Raw genomic sequence first — 16,707 nt, 5'->3', positions numbered from 1 at the left:
TAAATTTGACGTGAAGTGCTTCATTAAGACCTCCATCTTCGCACAACTTATGCAAATTTTAAAAGGATCCCAAGTTTTCACGGATCTCAACAACCTTAAATGAGGAAAACTTGATGATCTATAAACCTAAAGAGTCCCATTTGTCTAATGTGTAAAGTCTAGTGCCAGGAGTCGTTAAGTGATACTAGTGGATCGCATTTGCATGTGTTGTTGTATAGCTTGGAGGAGTAATCCATCAACCTTCCTGCAAGATCTCCATGATAGGTGTCACCACTAGACGACACATTTTTGGCGCCATTGTCGGGGAGTTCCAGGTGTGCTTTTGCATTGCATTTGCTTCTCTCATCATTTAACCACTGCCCAATGCTGAGTATTGTGTAGAGAAAAGATGTTGGTTTTTTGTGTATAGGAAGCGGTGTGAAAAAGAGGTGTTAATCCCTTGCATTAAAGTTTGACACCACCTACCACTGATAATTCACCTACCATCCGCCACGTATCATTAAATAAATTAACAGTGGTTAGATTAAAAGTCAACTCATAGCATTACGACTAATGCAATGACTTCCAACCTGTTGCGTTTGCTTGTCCTCAAGTACCTCCCTTAGGAAATGGTACTTGAACCCAATGTGTTTGGTCTTTGCATGAAAGACCGGATTTCGTGCTAGCTGAATCACACTCATGGAATCACTATGCAATGTCGATATACCTGTATGAATCCCCAAATCTCCCACCAACCAATCAAGCCATATAGCCTCCTTGCAACCCTCTATGGCCACAACATACTCAGCCTCTATGGTAGACAAAGCAATGCACTTCTGTGCGCGAGACATCCATGACACTACACCACCTGCAAAGGTGAACACATAACCAGAAGTGGATCTCCTACTATCCACATGCCTTGCATAGTCTGAATCTGTGTACCCAAGTACACGCATGTCTCCTCTACCAAAGCAGATGCACATCTCCTTGGTACCCTTCATGTACCTCATGATGCACTTAACTACCTCTCAATGCCTCTTTCCTGGATTAGCCATATACCGGCTAACAACTCCCACTGCAAATGCAATGTCTGGTCTAATAGCTATCATAGCATACATAAGACTCCCAACTGCTGATGCATAAGGAACCTTGGCCATCATGGCCCTTTCCTCATCTGATTTGGGACTATCTATATGACTTAGTTTCACATATGGAGGCAATGGAGTACTCACTGCCTTCCCCCCCTCCATATTGAAATGCTGCAATACTTTTGTAACATACTCCGTCTGTGAAAGCCAAAGGAGTTTCCTACTCCGATCACGCGTGATGTGCATACCAAGAATATGACCTGCAAGTCCCAAGTCCTTCATATCAAAGGCCTCATGTAACTTGGCCTTTAATGCATCTAGCTCATAAGTATTCTTGCTAGCCAATAGCATATCATCCACATATAGTGCCAGGAGTATCAGGCTATTATCCTTAGCCCTTTTAGTGTAGAGGCAGTGATTAATTTCACTCCTTCTAAAACCCTGGGACCGAATGAAAGCATCAAACTTCTGATAGCATTCTCTAGGCACTTGCTTAAGGCCATAGAGACTCTTCTTCAGCTTTGCAAACTAAATGCTCTTTGCCCTTTTCTTCAAAGCCTTCCGGCTGCACCATGTAAATTTCCTCATGCAGATCCCCATGCAAGAAAGCTGTCTTGACATCCATCTGCATAAGCTCCGTATCCTCTCCTGCCACTAGGCCAAGCATGCATCTAAGTGTGGTCATCTTCACAACTGGAGAGAATATCTCATCAAAGTCCACAGCCTTCTCTTGCTTGAACCCTTTAGCAACCAAATAGGCCTTGTACCTATGCACATCATCACCTGTGACCTTCATCTTGTAGACCCATTTACATGGCAATGCTTTCTTTCCATGTAGCAAAGAAACCAAGTCCCAAGTCTTATTCTTCATAAGTGAACTCATCTCTAATTGCATAGCATACTCCCACTTATGTTGATCCTCGTGCATCATAGCCTCTCTGTAGCAAGAAGGCTCCCCGCAATCAGTAAGCATCACATAGTCTACCCCTGGAACAAACCTATCATTGATGATGCAACTAGGAAAGTGTGGGCTTATGCTATAGCTCGGAAGAGTGATGTGTTCGAGATATTTCAGAAATGGTTGGCCTTAGTTGAGAATCAGTCAGGTAGAATGCTTAAATGCCTACGGACTGACAATGGTGGAGAGTATCTCTCTCATGACTTTCAGCATTTCTGTGATACACGTGGGATTAAGAGGGAGCTCACATCCCCTCGTACTCCAAAGCAAAATCCAGTTGTAGAAAAGATGAACCGTACCATTCAAGAAAGGTTGCAATGCATGCTTTCCAATGCAAGTCTTTCTGGTGGTTTTTGGGCTGAGGCAATGAAGACTGTAGTGCATGTGATCAATAGATCACCTAGTAAGAGTTTGGATGGTGGTATTCCTGAAGAGGCATGGAGTGGCAAGAAGCCCTCTTACTCTCATTTGTGTATATGTGGGTGTGAGGCATATGGACATGTGCCAAAAGAGCTTCGAAAGAAGCTAGATCCTAAGTCTAGGAAATGCATCTTTCTGGGTTATGGTGAAAGTGGAGAGGGGCTATCGTCTCTGGGATCTAGAAGCAAAGAAGATCATACGCAGCCATGATGTAGCCTTCAATGAGAAGCAAATGCATAAGGCACCCGTGAGGGATGTGGAAATGAGGAGAATCACTTTCCAGGACGTGAATCCACCTGCATATATTGATATATAACAAGCTGTCCATGCACCAAATGTGCAAGAAATGGTACCACCAAGTACTCCCACAGGTATACAATCAAGGGTAGATGATGGATCATCTATTAGTGGATCAGCCCCACCTAATGACCGTGTAGGCATGGGACCACATACGTCTGAATGCACCAAATCAAGCTTTTCAAACTCTTTCTTTTCCCTTCTTTTATGGGCTGATTTAGTCTGCTTCCCATAGAGACAGTGCTCACAAAATTCAAAATCAGAGAAACTCAAATGCGGTAAATAACCCAAACGGCATAAGAGTTTCATCCCATTTTGGCTCATATGACCCAACCAGCAATGCCATAAAGAAGTGCTTGGCTGCTCGGTTATTACAACAACATGATCAAACACCCCTGATACATGTAAGGGATACAAAGTCCCACACTTGGCACCCCTGGCCAAAAGCATAGAGCCCTTCTGAATTTTCCAACTCCCAGGACCAAAGATGGTATGAAAACCAGCATCATCTAGCTGACCCATTTAAATGAGACTCTTAGTCAACTTAGGCACATGTCTCACATTTTTCAAAATAAATGCAGACCCATTTACAAAAGAAAACTTTATGTCACCTACTCCCACTATGTCACATGCATAGTCATTTCCAAGATGCACACAACCTGTCTTTCCACTATCATAAGTGGAGAACCATTCCCTATGGGGAGTAACATGGAATGAAGCACCAGAATCCAAAATTCAATCCTAGGAATATGCATCATCTGAAGTGGTAAGCAACTCTGCAAATAAACTAGACATGAAGAGAATGTCATTGTCACTATCATGTGTGATTGCATTGATCTCCTCGATCTTCACTTTTCCTTTGTCCTCAATGGACTCTCTTCCTTCTGATTTGCACCCTAATTTGCATTCTTTTTCTTATCCTTTTGCTCTCTTTTAAGCTTGTAGCAATCCTTTTTCATGTGGCCCTTCTTGCCATAATAGTGACACTCAATGTTCCGTGCCGTGGACTTGCTACGGGACTTCCCTCTTTCTTGAAACTTCCCCCTAGACTGTGATCTGCCCCTTTGCACATTTAAGGCTACATCCTGCTTGTTGCCTTCCATTGACTTCCGTCTAATCTCCTCAGCCAACAAGCTACCAACCACATCATCAAAGTTCAATACTCCACCAGGTGCAGAGTTACTGGTAGCAGTACGGAAAGTATCCCATGAGGATGGTAATGAGCATAAGAGAAATATTGCTCTCATTTCCGCATCGAAATTCAACTTTTGAGCTTGAAGCTGACTGAAAATAATATTAAATTCATTCAAGTGCAAAGCTATGGATACTCCCTCCTTCATGTGCAGCTCAAACAATCTCTTCATGAGATAGACTTTGTTTGAGGCAGTCTCTTTCTCATATGTAGCACACAACTTTTTCCATAAAGCTTTCGTAGTCTTTTCAGTGACTACTGTGAAATAAACTATCTCCCCAAGATTAAGTCTAATGGTAGACTTTGCCAATGCATCCAACAGATTCCATTCATCTGTGGACATAGCTGCAAGCTTAGTTGCAATCCCTTGCAAGGGTTTTATCTGCTTCTTTTGAATAAGCACATCCCTTATTTGTTCTTTCCACAAAGAAAAGTTTGTCCCGTCAAACTTTTTAATGCTGAAAAACTCCTTTTCAGACATGGAAGAGGTTGCCATGATGCAAATAAAGCAAAATCCCAAATGCTAGTGCCTACAAGAGAGAATCACACCAAATACCAGGTGCACCCAAATGTGTATGCCACAATAGAGTGAAATATCACCAAAACTCAAAGCTCAAAGCATCAAAAGATACAGCTGACTCATGTGCATGTACTATGCATCCATATGAGCAAATCTGGCCCAAAAGAAAATGCCAATAAGTGCTAAATGGCTCAAGCATAAACACCGTCCATGGGCATATGCATCAACAATCTCTCATCCAAGAGAGCATAACACTATCAGTGCATCACCTACAATGTGTCAAATGGATGTCCCTCAGCATAAAAGAGCATCCATGTGCAAAGCGTCCATAAAAAATAGCATCCCACAAGGAATCTGGGCCTACTATCAGCGCATCCAATAAGGATTGCAATGCATCCAAATCGCCTATAAATCATTCACTGCAACCCAATGCACACCACGAATGAGCGCACAACACGGCTCAAACTTCAACTAGAGTGATCTGCATAAGGTATGCTCAAGAAATCATGGTCCCATGGCAATGACCGCTACTGAAAATAGAACCTGAGATGCCTCAAAACATGGGCGCCATTGCATAATCGGACTCAGCAAGACAATCTGCAAATATCTCTCTCCTGCTAGAACTCCAAAATCCCAACCGATGAGTGAGAAATGGGAATCAACACTTATCCACTTCCATGTGGCATAAATCTAAGGTTTTAAAACCTTAGAATGAAAAATGCATAACAGAGAGACGAAATCAAATACACAGAGATCTATAACTCTGAAAATACTCCATCGAATCGCGCAAGAATTGACAAGTAGGGGTTTTTAGGCGTCCGGAACGTAATGGGACAAACGATTTTGGAAATCGTGGTCCCAATCACTAGGTCCAAGCATTTAATCTTACATGCTCAACAAAACATTAAGGTGGAGATCATGTACCTCAATGGACAAGGAGATGGAGAGATTTGCACATGGAATGCCTTGTGTTGTAGGCAATGAAATATGAGAATAGAGTGTAAAACAAGCCTCTGACAAAAGGAAGCACATACACAAGTCCATTCCAACACTAATCAAGAGTATAGGCCCCATTGGTACTTGGAATTAGACACCATGAGAGAGAGAGAGAGAGAGAGAGAGAGAGAGAGTACACCATAGAAACCTAGAATGTACAACTCTTCAGACTTATATACAATTAGAATAGGGTCATGATTGCTCCACATTTGCCCACATTTGCACTAATGTGTACCTTAGTCTACACTACTCTACCTTTGATCAATATTAGTAATATGTGCATGTGGTATTCTTATCAACATAAGCTTCTTTTATGCACACATGCATCTCAAATCAAGTAAACTTCGCTATTAATAATGCAAATTCTTCAAATTTGGGTTTTACAAAACATTTGCGTATCAAAATCTTTAGTATTAATGGAAAAGTTATCTGTCTCATTGTAGCCTATGCTCCATGAAACAAACTTAAAAACCGAATGAAATGCTCCAAAGCATTTTGATTTCTCTTGAGACTTGATGGGGAATCGAGCACACAAGTGGGGAGGTTTACATTAGACTTTGGGCCATTTCAATAAAAAATTTAGGAAAATCATGTCAGAACCCAACCTCCACAAGCTAATACTATACTCAGATTTATTAACCACATCCTTCCATGCCACGACAAGAGCACTCTTACAGGGCCCAATTTGGAGCCCAAAATATTTGTATTGCATATGCTTGATTAAAGTCGAATCTAAAGGATATCAAGTAGTTGCCAAAAGAATTAAGAATAAAAATGGTATAGACACACGAGTTGTTTGAAATCTTAAAACTTCAAGTGCAACGCACCATAAATGCTATGGCCATTTCAACTTAACCATCCTCTTTATTTGAGATAATAAAGCATGATAATTATCCTATCTTATCTAACATAGTCTATGAATCATGGAAATGCAAGTAATGCCCTATTTAAATTGTGCACTTCCAACTCTAGATACACATTGAATTCAATTCACTTGGATGCTTGGGGACCGTAGAAAATAAACAATGAATGGTTCATATTATCTCCCATTTTGAATTGATGATGGTAACACAATACCATGGGTAAATTAAAAGAAGTCACAACAATTCAAAAGATATCCAAACATTGATATAAAATGAGACAAAAAGAAGAATCACGTGTTTAAGCATTGATTGGGACATGTACACAAATCCTTGCACTTTTTCTATTTTACAAAAGAACATAATACCATGCATGCTTTAACATAACAAAACAAAATGATGTACAAAAAAAAAACCTTTATGTAAAAATATCAAATCCATGATGAATGAGACAAATCTTTTATACAATTATCGATAAGAATTACATCTAATTCCATTAAAAAGATGCCAATATAGTTTTGAAAGAGAAGAACAAATAGTGAGGTACTAAAGAGAACTCAAAATTAAGCATTTGCAAATCTTAGTAGTATTGCTTATACACGCAATAGTGATAAAGTTCATACCAACCCAACAACGATTATGACTTAATATAATAAAGAACGCAAAAGGTTGCGTGTCAATTAATTTTATGCAATCAACATTTCGTTCATAAAACATGGTAATTGCTTAAACAACATTTTGAAAGATGTCAAACCTATAGAAGTCACAATATATCTAACGACACCAAGGAAAGAACAAAGATGATGGCAAGTGTAGAAGATCAATAGTTACAAAAAGCCATCTTTCATGTTATCATATGAAAAGGTTAAACGTTCTTTACCGCACACTTTTTTTTAAAATAACCATTATGACAATTGAAGGACTTTTAAAATTGTAAGCACAATATAAATGAGATAAAGCAATGGCAAGTTTGTGCAAGAACAATGAATAACAGAGCTAGAAATTGCCAAAATTAGACATAGTTGAAGATATCAAAATTAGACATAGAAGATGCACAACTAAGCTAGAAATTGCCAATAGGTATTCATAGTCAAAAATATCAAAGATGCATAATGCACAAATGCACGGTTGATTGCTAGAACAAGGAAATGCAAGGCTAAAGGGATATTGATAAGATTTATTGTATTACTAGCAACAATCAACTAGAACACCTATCAAATAGAAATAGATCCCTAGATGAAAAGACAAAGATGCTTCAACCCTAAGGATATGAAGCTTCAAAGATATTTATTTTGCTTTTAAGTTATAGAACATCTTATACAAATTGCAACAAGCACCAAGAAGCCTGAGATATGCATTGCAATGAACCAAATATTTTTCAAAACATGCATCGCAATGCCATCACTAGTTGGTTGCGCACCCATTGGTATATTGAATAATAACTATCCCGATTTATGACTTGTACATGGTCTACCTTCATACCACTTCCCTAACAAGTTGCACATTATTGCTCGTGCTTATATGTACTTTAAAATCTGTTTATTAGCCGTGGATGAGGGTTAAAATTTGACGTATTTGACATTTTGAATACAAAGTTAATAGTTTTGCAGCATTGATCAATTCTTATGTGCAACAATAATAGGGATCCTAAGACAAAAAACAAAAATCTGTTGTGTAACTTGCGACGAGGGTTGCAAATTGGACATATTAAATTTATTATATGTTAGTTGTTTTAGTAGCACTTGGCTCTTTCCTACTTTTGTTGGTGTTGTCATTTCTTTTTTCAACGATGTAAAATGCTCTCTATGCCTTGGTAATGGACTAACTTTCCATATAGAGAACAAAGGCAAAGATAAAGTTAGATTTACAAAAATGGGCCCCTCAGTAAGATTACTACAAGTTTGGTAGTAAAAAGTTAATTTAAGTCTTGTTACATCTCTCTTCCTGCTCCAGGTAAGAAACAGGGTCACCTTTCTTTAAAACACAAGAAAGCATCTCAGACAGCTTACATGTTCTTTAGTGGCACTTGAGTCAATAGGTACCACATTGTAACTTGATGAGCATGTCGATATGTAAATCACATTTCAGTACAAGTGAAACCATCAGAGCAGGGTCCCTCCAAAGGAAGGAAAATAAGCTCAGTAATCCGTCAATCACCTGTATCATACCGGAACCCTCAGAATACGAGGGAATGCATGCAGGGCATCCATTCTAGCCAGTCAGAAGACATGGACCCTCTAATGTCGTACAATTCCAAAATTTATCAGAACCTGCTTCACCTATTAGGAGGCCTCGCCTTCCCATCCGGAAGGCTGAAATGTTGTATGATAAAGATCACGCACATCACAATGATCAGACATCCAACAAGAGAGCTGAATAGCAGTGCCCCTGGCTGTTGGGTTTGCACAAACCCATAGACACCAATGGATGTGACCACAATAAGGTCGTTTAAGCCATCACCAGAAAAATCAGCAACTACTACTGCATGAGTGGGTGGAGATGGCAGGTACAAACTAGTCAGCTGGATTCCACTTGGGGACAGTAGCAAGGCCTCCTGTTCACCTGCAACAAGAATCACATCAGGCGGCCCATGCACCCTAACGGACATAACCTTTAAAGTCGGAACAACTCTCTCCATTGCGACTCCCGCTTGGAATGGAGAGTTTGCCCATGTTGCTCCTGTGACAACCTGCCAGCGCCTTGTAGCACCTCTCCCATGCAGACCTGGGGTATAGGATGTGACCTAGTACACACATTCTTTAAATAAGCCGCATTTCCAAATGTTCCACACAGCTACATAACTACTCAGCAGATCAGGTACATCCTCAATCCCATTTTCCATCACTCGCAAGATACTCTAGCCATTTCGCCGAGCAATTTTTAAAGGAGAGGCAAAACTCTGAGTGAAAGAATTTATACCTCCCCACGGCTTGTCAAGAATATCAGGTCCCCATGACTTCCTTTCCGATGTTTGTGCCCATCATATGTAGGCATCAAAACTGGTGCAGCAACTTCCAAGGGAGCTGAATCTGCAGTACGACCAAAATACCTAGAAGAATATTCACTCTGTTGAAAGCCACCAAAGGGATAGTGTCTGCATATAGATCCATTGAAAATCTGTTCACGAACAGGTATCCCAGAAGTTGCGACTGCTGTGCAGGGCTTTAGGGCTTCCGTCATTCCCATGGGTACAAACAGTTCTGCCCCAACCCCGCCCACAGCCTGCACATCCAATATGTAATTGGCATAAGAATCTGCTCCTGTAAAAAATCGACGGACATTTTCTTATATATTACTATAGACATTCCGTGCTTCTAGTTGGCTCTCTCTACTTCTAAAATTCCTAACTCCTACTCTAACAACAATTCTAAGCTTGAATCACTTGCATCCTATTCCTAATTTTGTGAACAAAATTCCGGGAGGTTCAAGTGGGAGGCTGCTTGAGAGGTTTGGGTGGGAGAGCAAGGAAAGAGACAGTCAATTAGTAGTTAGAAGCCAGAAGCCCAACTAACCTAAGTCATGCGTGCCTAATTAGTGTCTCCCTCCTCGCCTGATATCCTCCTCCCTCCACCTCGCCTCCCCCCTCTCCCACTCTTCCCCCCCCTTCCACAGCTCAGACATCCCCTCTCACTCCTCTCTTGCTTTGCTCTTCCTGCTCCTCTTGCTCCCCCTCCTCTCACTGCTCCGCTCTCCCTTCCCCTCTCTCCTCTCAGCCCCCCCTTCCTTCTCTCCCTTCCCTTCTATATAGGTGCTCAGGACGGCAGGAAGTTTCTCGAAAAGGAGACCTCACGAAGCTTCTGGAAACCGACTTATGAATTTTTTCATAACCCTATGCTTAAAGTTTCCGCACAAATTAATCAACCACCGCACACTTAGTTTCCGCCGTCGCCGTGCCCACAGACTAGTGCTAATGCTATTTTTCCAATAGCATGGTACCCTATAGACATTTCATGTTTCTATTAAAAAACTACTTCTCATACCAAGTATGGGAGATTTTTAATTAGAAAACTATCAGAGATCATTAACCATCATTTCCCTATTCAAAAAGAGCTTAGAGATGAATCAGAACATGAAACCCCAAGGCTAACATTGTCTTTCTTCTTTTGATAAAAACCTCTTTCATTGCCTGAATTGTAAAAAGAACTAAAGTCAGCGCTAGTACAAATCTAGGTCCTAGGAGTCTATTGCCAAGTTTCTAAGACATATGACCATCACGAAAAACACAAGAATCCCCAGATTGGAACACTCAAATTTCCCCTCCCTCAGCTCCTAATCCTCAATACTAGTATAGCCTCACAAATGAACCCACCTAACAAAAGTGTACATAGTTAATCCAGCTACTATTTGATCACGCATGCATGCGTACTCACAATCCTCGAGTCACGGGCCATCAGAGATGGCATCATGAGCTAGATGTATTAGAAGGTATAAGTACATGTTTGCAGGGTTATATGTATGGGGCCCCACAGGTTTGGGGGTTAGGCTATATACATAGATATTGGGTTGCACTTAATGTACTTCCATTGCACGGTTGTACCAACCTCTAGAGACATTCATTAGAGATGGAGGTCTGGTACACAACTCAAGTTTGTCTAAGTTTTAAGTTTTTAGAGACATAAGAGAAGTAACTTTTGTTATTTGATTTCTTTCCAAAAGAAGAGAGGGGAGGGAATGTTAACAAACCTGAACATGATTCATAGGAAACACAAACATCGGGGATAGGCATGTACATTATTTGCCTCCTAGATTACAAGGAGATGGTTGATTTGATAGTACAAGGAGATCAAGTTGGTATCAGCAGGATGAAAAGAAAAGGATCAATAATCAGGTAAATTTGGCATAGGGAGGGATTCTTGGACAAATTATGTTTGTTTTCAAGGCCAAAAATCATGAGATGATTGGAGAGCATCTAACAGATGATTGAAAGAAAGCTCCAAACATTACAATGCTGACCTGCACATGGTCAAGCACTCCATCACCATTCACATCAGCATGTAAGCCTCCTTCATGAAGCAGAAGCTGCAAGAAAAACAAAAATGCTCTTCAACTTTCTTTGTTGCATTTAAGAAACCTCATATGCTCATCCATGGTATGTTTGCAAATTTAAGAAGTCAAGGTAGGTGCTACATTACCTTGCAAACAGTGCGCCCTGAAGCTAAGTGAACAGCCTCAATGCCTTCTTTCAAATGAGCGACTATAACGTTTGGTACCCACCAGACTTGGGTGTAGTTGGTTATAGTCGGTATATACCTTGACCTCTGGATACAATGCACAAACAGGTCCTTCAAAACTTGTTACATCCAATCAGGTACAAAAGTCTGTTATCTTAACCCAGATTTCTATGACAATGAACCACCATAAAGATGAAATACAAGACATTACAAAATCTATAAAAAATACAAGGGGGTGAAACAGGGCCTCATGGTCACCATCAATCTCAATTTCATTTATCTAGCCTCCAAAAGTGCAAAGCCAAACAGTAGATATACAACAAAATTCTGAAAGGGAATATTCCCAAGAAGATAAGCAAACTAAAGCTTGGATAAAGTGAACAGGCATAACATGTTCTAAAATCATCCCAGAGGAGGATCATTTGCAAATAATGTGTTTCTGGAAACAGATTTGTTAATATTTTCTTTTAAAAACCAGTAGTGTGAACACAGCTTCATCACAGCAAGAAGAATCCTTGTATAGTGAAAAGTGCCATTAGCCCCAGTAATGATGTATACTTGTCATATATTGAGATCTTCTCTTGATGTATCTGGGCACTTTCCCCTTTTTGGGATAGTGACTCTGTAATATAACACAAAAGACATTTCACCCCCCAAAAAAATGTGTGTGTGTGTGTGTGTGTGTGTGTGTGTGTTTGGGGCGGGGGCGGGGGGGGCGGGGGATTGATCCCTAGACAAGACAGAAATATAATCAGACAAGTTATATATCCCCATTCTTGATACCTTCCTAGATTTTGTAGATGAAGCTAGGTCTGCTGCTTTATTAATGACATTTGCAATTTTATTTTCAGTGTCCCTTCCCGGATTCTGTACATCATCTGGCTTCTCAGTCCCTACTGCAGATTTCCTTCCAGGTAAGGATTTATGGGACTTCCTTTTGTGCCGCCGAAAATGTGCCAGCTCAAATGTGGTATCTTCTCTCCTCTCCTGCAGAAGCACAACAAACTTGAGCGAAAGGGGAAAAGAATTTTCAATGAACTCCAAGCCCTACAAAAGAGAGAATTAGGTATGATAAGGGCCATTAGCGTACCCAACGGTGAGGCATCACTCCCAAAATTGACTCACGAAACTCCCTGCACTCTGCCTGCATTGCCATCATTTTGCACTAGTTTGTTACAATGTTTATACATATATTTCAAATAATCACAAGTGTTACACTGTTTATACATATATTTCAAATAATCACTAGTTTGTTACACTGTTTATATATATATTCCAAATAATCACAAGTGCCAGAGGCACAGCTTTAAAGTCACAATCATGTCTTCTCATTTCCTCCAAATCAAAATTGAGACCGACAAGACTAACTCAGCATCAATCAAAGCATCCAAGCCTTTTCCCCCCAAAACCATTTGGACATCTAATACACAGAATTGTAACATCAGCCAGCTACTTAAGTTGTGCCTCAACACTGCATTGCTTGAGCCTTAGGTTTGTCGATACAGTTGGTTTTTCAAGCAGTTCTTTGTGTCCATAATTGGCCAAACAATCATCTTGTTTTCCTTGTACATGAAGATGATGTGATCCTGCTCAGGGAGTGTCACAGAGTTGATGCATAATTGGCACCCTGGAGTCTGGACTAATTTAAGCACTGAAAGGTTATGGTGAATCTAAATAAGAGGAATGTTAGACAGGTTAGCACACACAAACAAGGACACTCAATCAGCAATCAATTATAAGGGTGGGTAGTTTGAGGCCATTGACACTTCTAAATACATATGGGCTTAGGATCCTTCCATTGGAAGATAAGAGGAGAGAATAGAGCCTAGCTGGCCATACTACTCTGCCTTTGAAATAGCATGCCAAAAGTATTTTGACCATCTTCTTGAAGGTCAAAGACAACAACTTCTCAAGACCAGAAACCTGCCTTTGGAACTACTTGGGGATGAAGTGACTAGGCAGAATATCTGCAGGGTGCAAAGCAAGTGCTTATAAGAAAAGTCCTATAATCATTGTAGATGGGAACACAAAGCAGTAGTTTTGGAGACAAGAGATAGAACCTCTCTTAAGAACCCCCTTTGAACAGGGTGGTTATAGAAGCCTGCTTGCAGCTAGGCATTTAGAGTCATGGGACAATGGTATCCACCAAAAAAAGTGTCAATATCTATACTGCAAGAGTACACCTAGATCCACCTACCACATTCACTTATGATTATGATTGCCCTTGGATAGTTACGTGTGTCATCGCACTGACTCCGTATCGAGAGCGGATGTGCAGAGGGATACACAAGGAGAGTCGTATCTGCACATTGTGTGAGCGCCATGAGGTGGAGTCAGAGGAGCAATTCTTTTTCCGTTGCCTACTCTACTATGAGATTCATGGACGATACCATTGCCTTTTCAGAGACGGATTCGAGGGCCTCTCCAAACTACTCCTATACCCAGACTAGAGATGCCTAGCAGCTTTCATTCACGAGGCAGTCCGACATAGAGATTGTCTCATCAGATCGAGGAGATAGGAGCAGGGGACCGTTCTTGGCCCACCTCAAAGTACGATTATAGAGCCACAGTTAGCAGGAGAGGCAGAGACCTTGAGATTGAGACGCGACACACCCAGTAGAGGACAGACACACAGATTACACTCATTGACATCTCCTCTGTTTTCATGTTATGGAATTTAATTTCCGATATTCTCTTGCTATGGAAATTATTTTATTTTAGTCAAGTGTGACTATGGCAAAGTATTCCATAGTAGCGCACCGGATATCATAAGAAATACAATTACTTAGAGGGAGTGTATCCTCATAGCTTGCTTCAGTAGATGCCAATCCTAGCTTAATTGCAGATAACAAAACTATTATTGTGTGATACATATGGTATGCTTCAATAAAGTATTCTGCTAAAGTGAACTGAATTAGAGAAAATTAAGGAGAAGAAAAATCATATGAAGTTTTTGCTATTTATAGATAATGAAAAAAAATAGTTGGTATGTCATATAATATCTTCTATGTATTTTCTAACAGCTGAAGAATATACATATTGGAGCATTACTAGCTACCAAGTTAAATCAGAAACTTTGATGTGAGATTAGAGAATGATGTACATATACCCTTCTGCTGATCACATAATAGTATATGTCACTTATTGCTACTCACATCAAAAGGAAAAAGAATTATGCTTTATATTTGTTATTATTTCTCAATATCATACTGGTATGGGATGGTATAGATATTGAGGAATATGATAAATATAATGCTTGAACCTGTAACAAAATAACATAAGCAATGAATAGATGTGGTATAGTACTTTCTCTTGGTACAAGATAAGAAAAAAAATAATCTTTCATAAGTTTTGAATTGGCCAAAATAAGTATCTCTTGGTTAATGAGACCTTTAGATCTCTTGAAGAAATCTTTTGACCATGATGATACTTGATGAATATCCAAGAGAATAGTCTTCACATCTCTACTTGTTGACTTGAAAAGTCAAATACACAACCAAGGTCAGTTGAAGAGGGATGTTACGGAATTTTATTTCCGATATTCTCTTGCTATGGAAATTATTTTATTTTAGTCAAGTGTGACTATGGCAAAGTGTTCCATAGGAGCGCACCGGACGCGGCAGGGGTCCTAGTGGATGCTTTGTGGGTATTAGTTAGGGACGCCTAACTACCTGTGTTTTTGCCAGGCTAAATGGTTAGTATTGTGGGTGATTCCATGTTAATACTAATGTCACTAGTGTTACTGGTGTTATTGCAATTGGTCGCAAGGTGTGTATTTTGATGTCTGTATATCAAGCGTACGATTGTGTTGGGATTAGTTGGTGTGATGATTCATCAACTGGTTGTAACAACTAACACAATTGGCGGCTTGAGTATAGATGATGAGTTGGATAACGAGAAACGGAGATGGTGAAGGTGATTTGGATTGATCGAAGTATCTTATGGCTGTCAAAGACCATGGGCCATATTGTAAAGTAATGAATTTCAAGCCGTGGCCTAATTTATTTTAATTAATTGTGGATAAGGGCATATTAAACCTTGTGAGTATACTTGTGCTTTCTAAGTTAGAAATGTATTTTTGCCTCTTTGTAGAAACGAGACATAAGTGTAAAGGGCCATTTAGCTTTTTATGTTTGAAATAAGAGAGAAAGAGAGAGAGAGAGAGTTTCTAGTTTTTTGGAAGTTCTTGTTTCTTGACTTGCTTGTTTATTTTTGCTTAAGTCACCTGCTTCGTTTCTTCTTTATTTCTTGTTTTCATTCTCTTTTGTTTATTTGACGTATTTTAGTAAGCATTGGGTTTGCCCAAGAGACTCCGCGGGTCTTTAGAAACCTAGTATAGCTGCTTATGCTTGGGCACTGATGACAACATAAGTATTGCTTTGCTTGCTAAGTATGTCTTCCTTTTGTTTTTCATAAAAGTTTTTGTTTACCTCTTTTTTCTTCTCTTTCATTTTCTCTTTTATTTTCTTTGTAGATTTTTTATCTTTAGAACAACAAAAATTCTAAATTTGTATGATTGGACTTATTCTAGTCTTACAAAGGTATATTTTTCTATCACCTTAGCGGACATGCAAATTCTTTGAATTTTCGTCCAAGTGGTGATCAGCTGTTCATCTACATCGTTTTATCTTACGCGGGTGCAGAAGCCCCAACAGCTAATCCTATTCTTATTTATTCTTATTATTATTTTATTTCTTTTCTTTTTGTTTATTTTTTTAAAAAATTTTTAATTTTGTCTCTCTCTCCCTTAATTTTATTTTATTTTTAATTTCATTTCTCTAAAAAGTATGCTTTTGCGTTTTGTTTTAGTTGCTCTCCTTGGTTTATTTCACTGTATGACTGCTTTATTTTTTATTTATTTTATTTTATTTATTTATTTTTTAAATTATTGGTAACTTTCCTTTTCTCTTTCTCTTTCTTTGGTGCTTCTAGGTTGATTAAGCTCTTACAATGGCCTTGGGGCCTTGGCTAACCCTAATTGTAATCGCCAGTTTGGGGGTATATTGGCATTAGCGATACATGCTATGATGAATTCGCCTTTTGGAAACCAACAGGGCGATCTCCTAAGATGTCATCTGGCTCCTGTGACATTCCCTTGTAGTAGTAAGGGAGGAGTTACCTTGGGACGAGTAACGACTGTGCAAGCAAGCCCCCCCCTAAATACTAGTCTCGCTCCTGCTAGAGTTAGGGGATATAGCAAGGGAGAAACTGCCTTGGGATGGGCAG

General features: G+C 39.7%; 1 protein-coding gene across 1 annotated transcript in view; it reads right to left on the bottom strand.

Moving 5' to 3' along the window:
* Window positions 1–8,156: 8,156 nt before the first annotated feature.
* The window catches only part of LOC147882380 (FG-GAP repeat-containing protein), a 47,637-nt gene continuing 39,086 nt past the window's right edge, over window positions 8,157–16,707 (bottom strand). Inside the window, exons 9-14 of the mRNA XM_087400614.1 lie at window positions 12,572–12,625; window positions 12,265–12,468; window positions 11,443–11,568; window positions 11,264–11,329; window positions 9,230–9,532; window positions 8,157–9,053 (exon numbers count right to left, since the gene is read on the bottom strand). Coding sequence (XP_087256740.1) covers window positions 8,586–9,053; window positions 9,230–9,532; window positions 11,264–11,329; window positions 11,443–11,568; window positions 12,265–12,468; window positions 12,572–12,625 — 1,221 coding nt within the window. The 3' untranslated portion in view covers window positions 8,157–8,585. The remainder of the gene's footprint in view (window positions 9,054–9,229; window positions 9,533–11,263; window positions 11,330–11,442; window positions 11,569–12,264; window positions 12,469–12,571; window positions 12,626–16,707) is intronic.

This window comes from Dipteris shenzhenensis, chromosome 29, assembly GCF_047967505.1.
Source record: "Dipteris shenzhenensis isolate YYH24624 ecotype China chromosome 29, Dip_SZ_1.0, whole genome shotgun sequence".
NCBI classification, from domain to species: domain Eukaryota; kingdom Viridiplantae; phylum Streptophyta; class Polypodiopsida; order Gleicheniales; family Dipteridaceae; genus Dipteris; species Dipteris shenzhenensis.
This window is presented reverse-complemented; position numbering and strand designations above follow the sequence as displayed.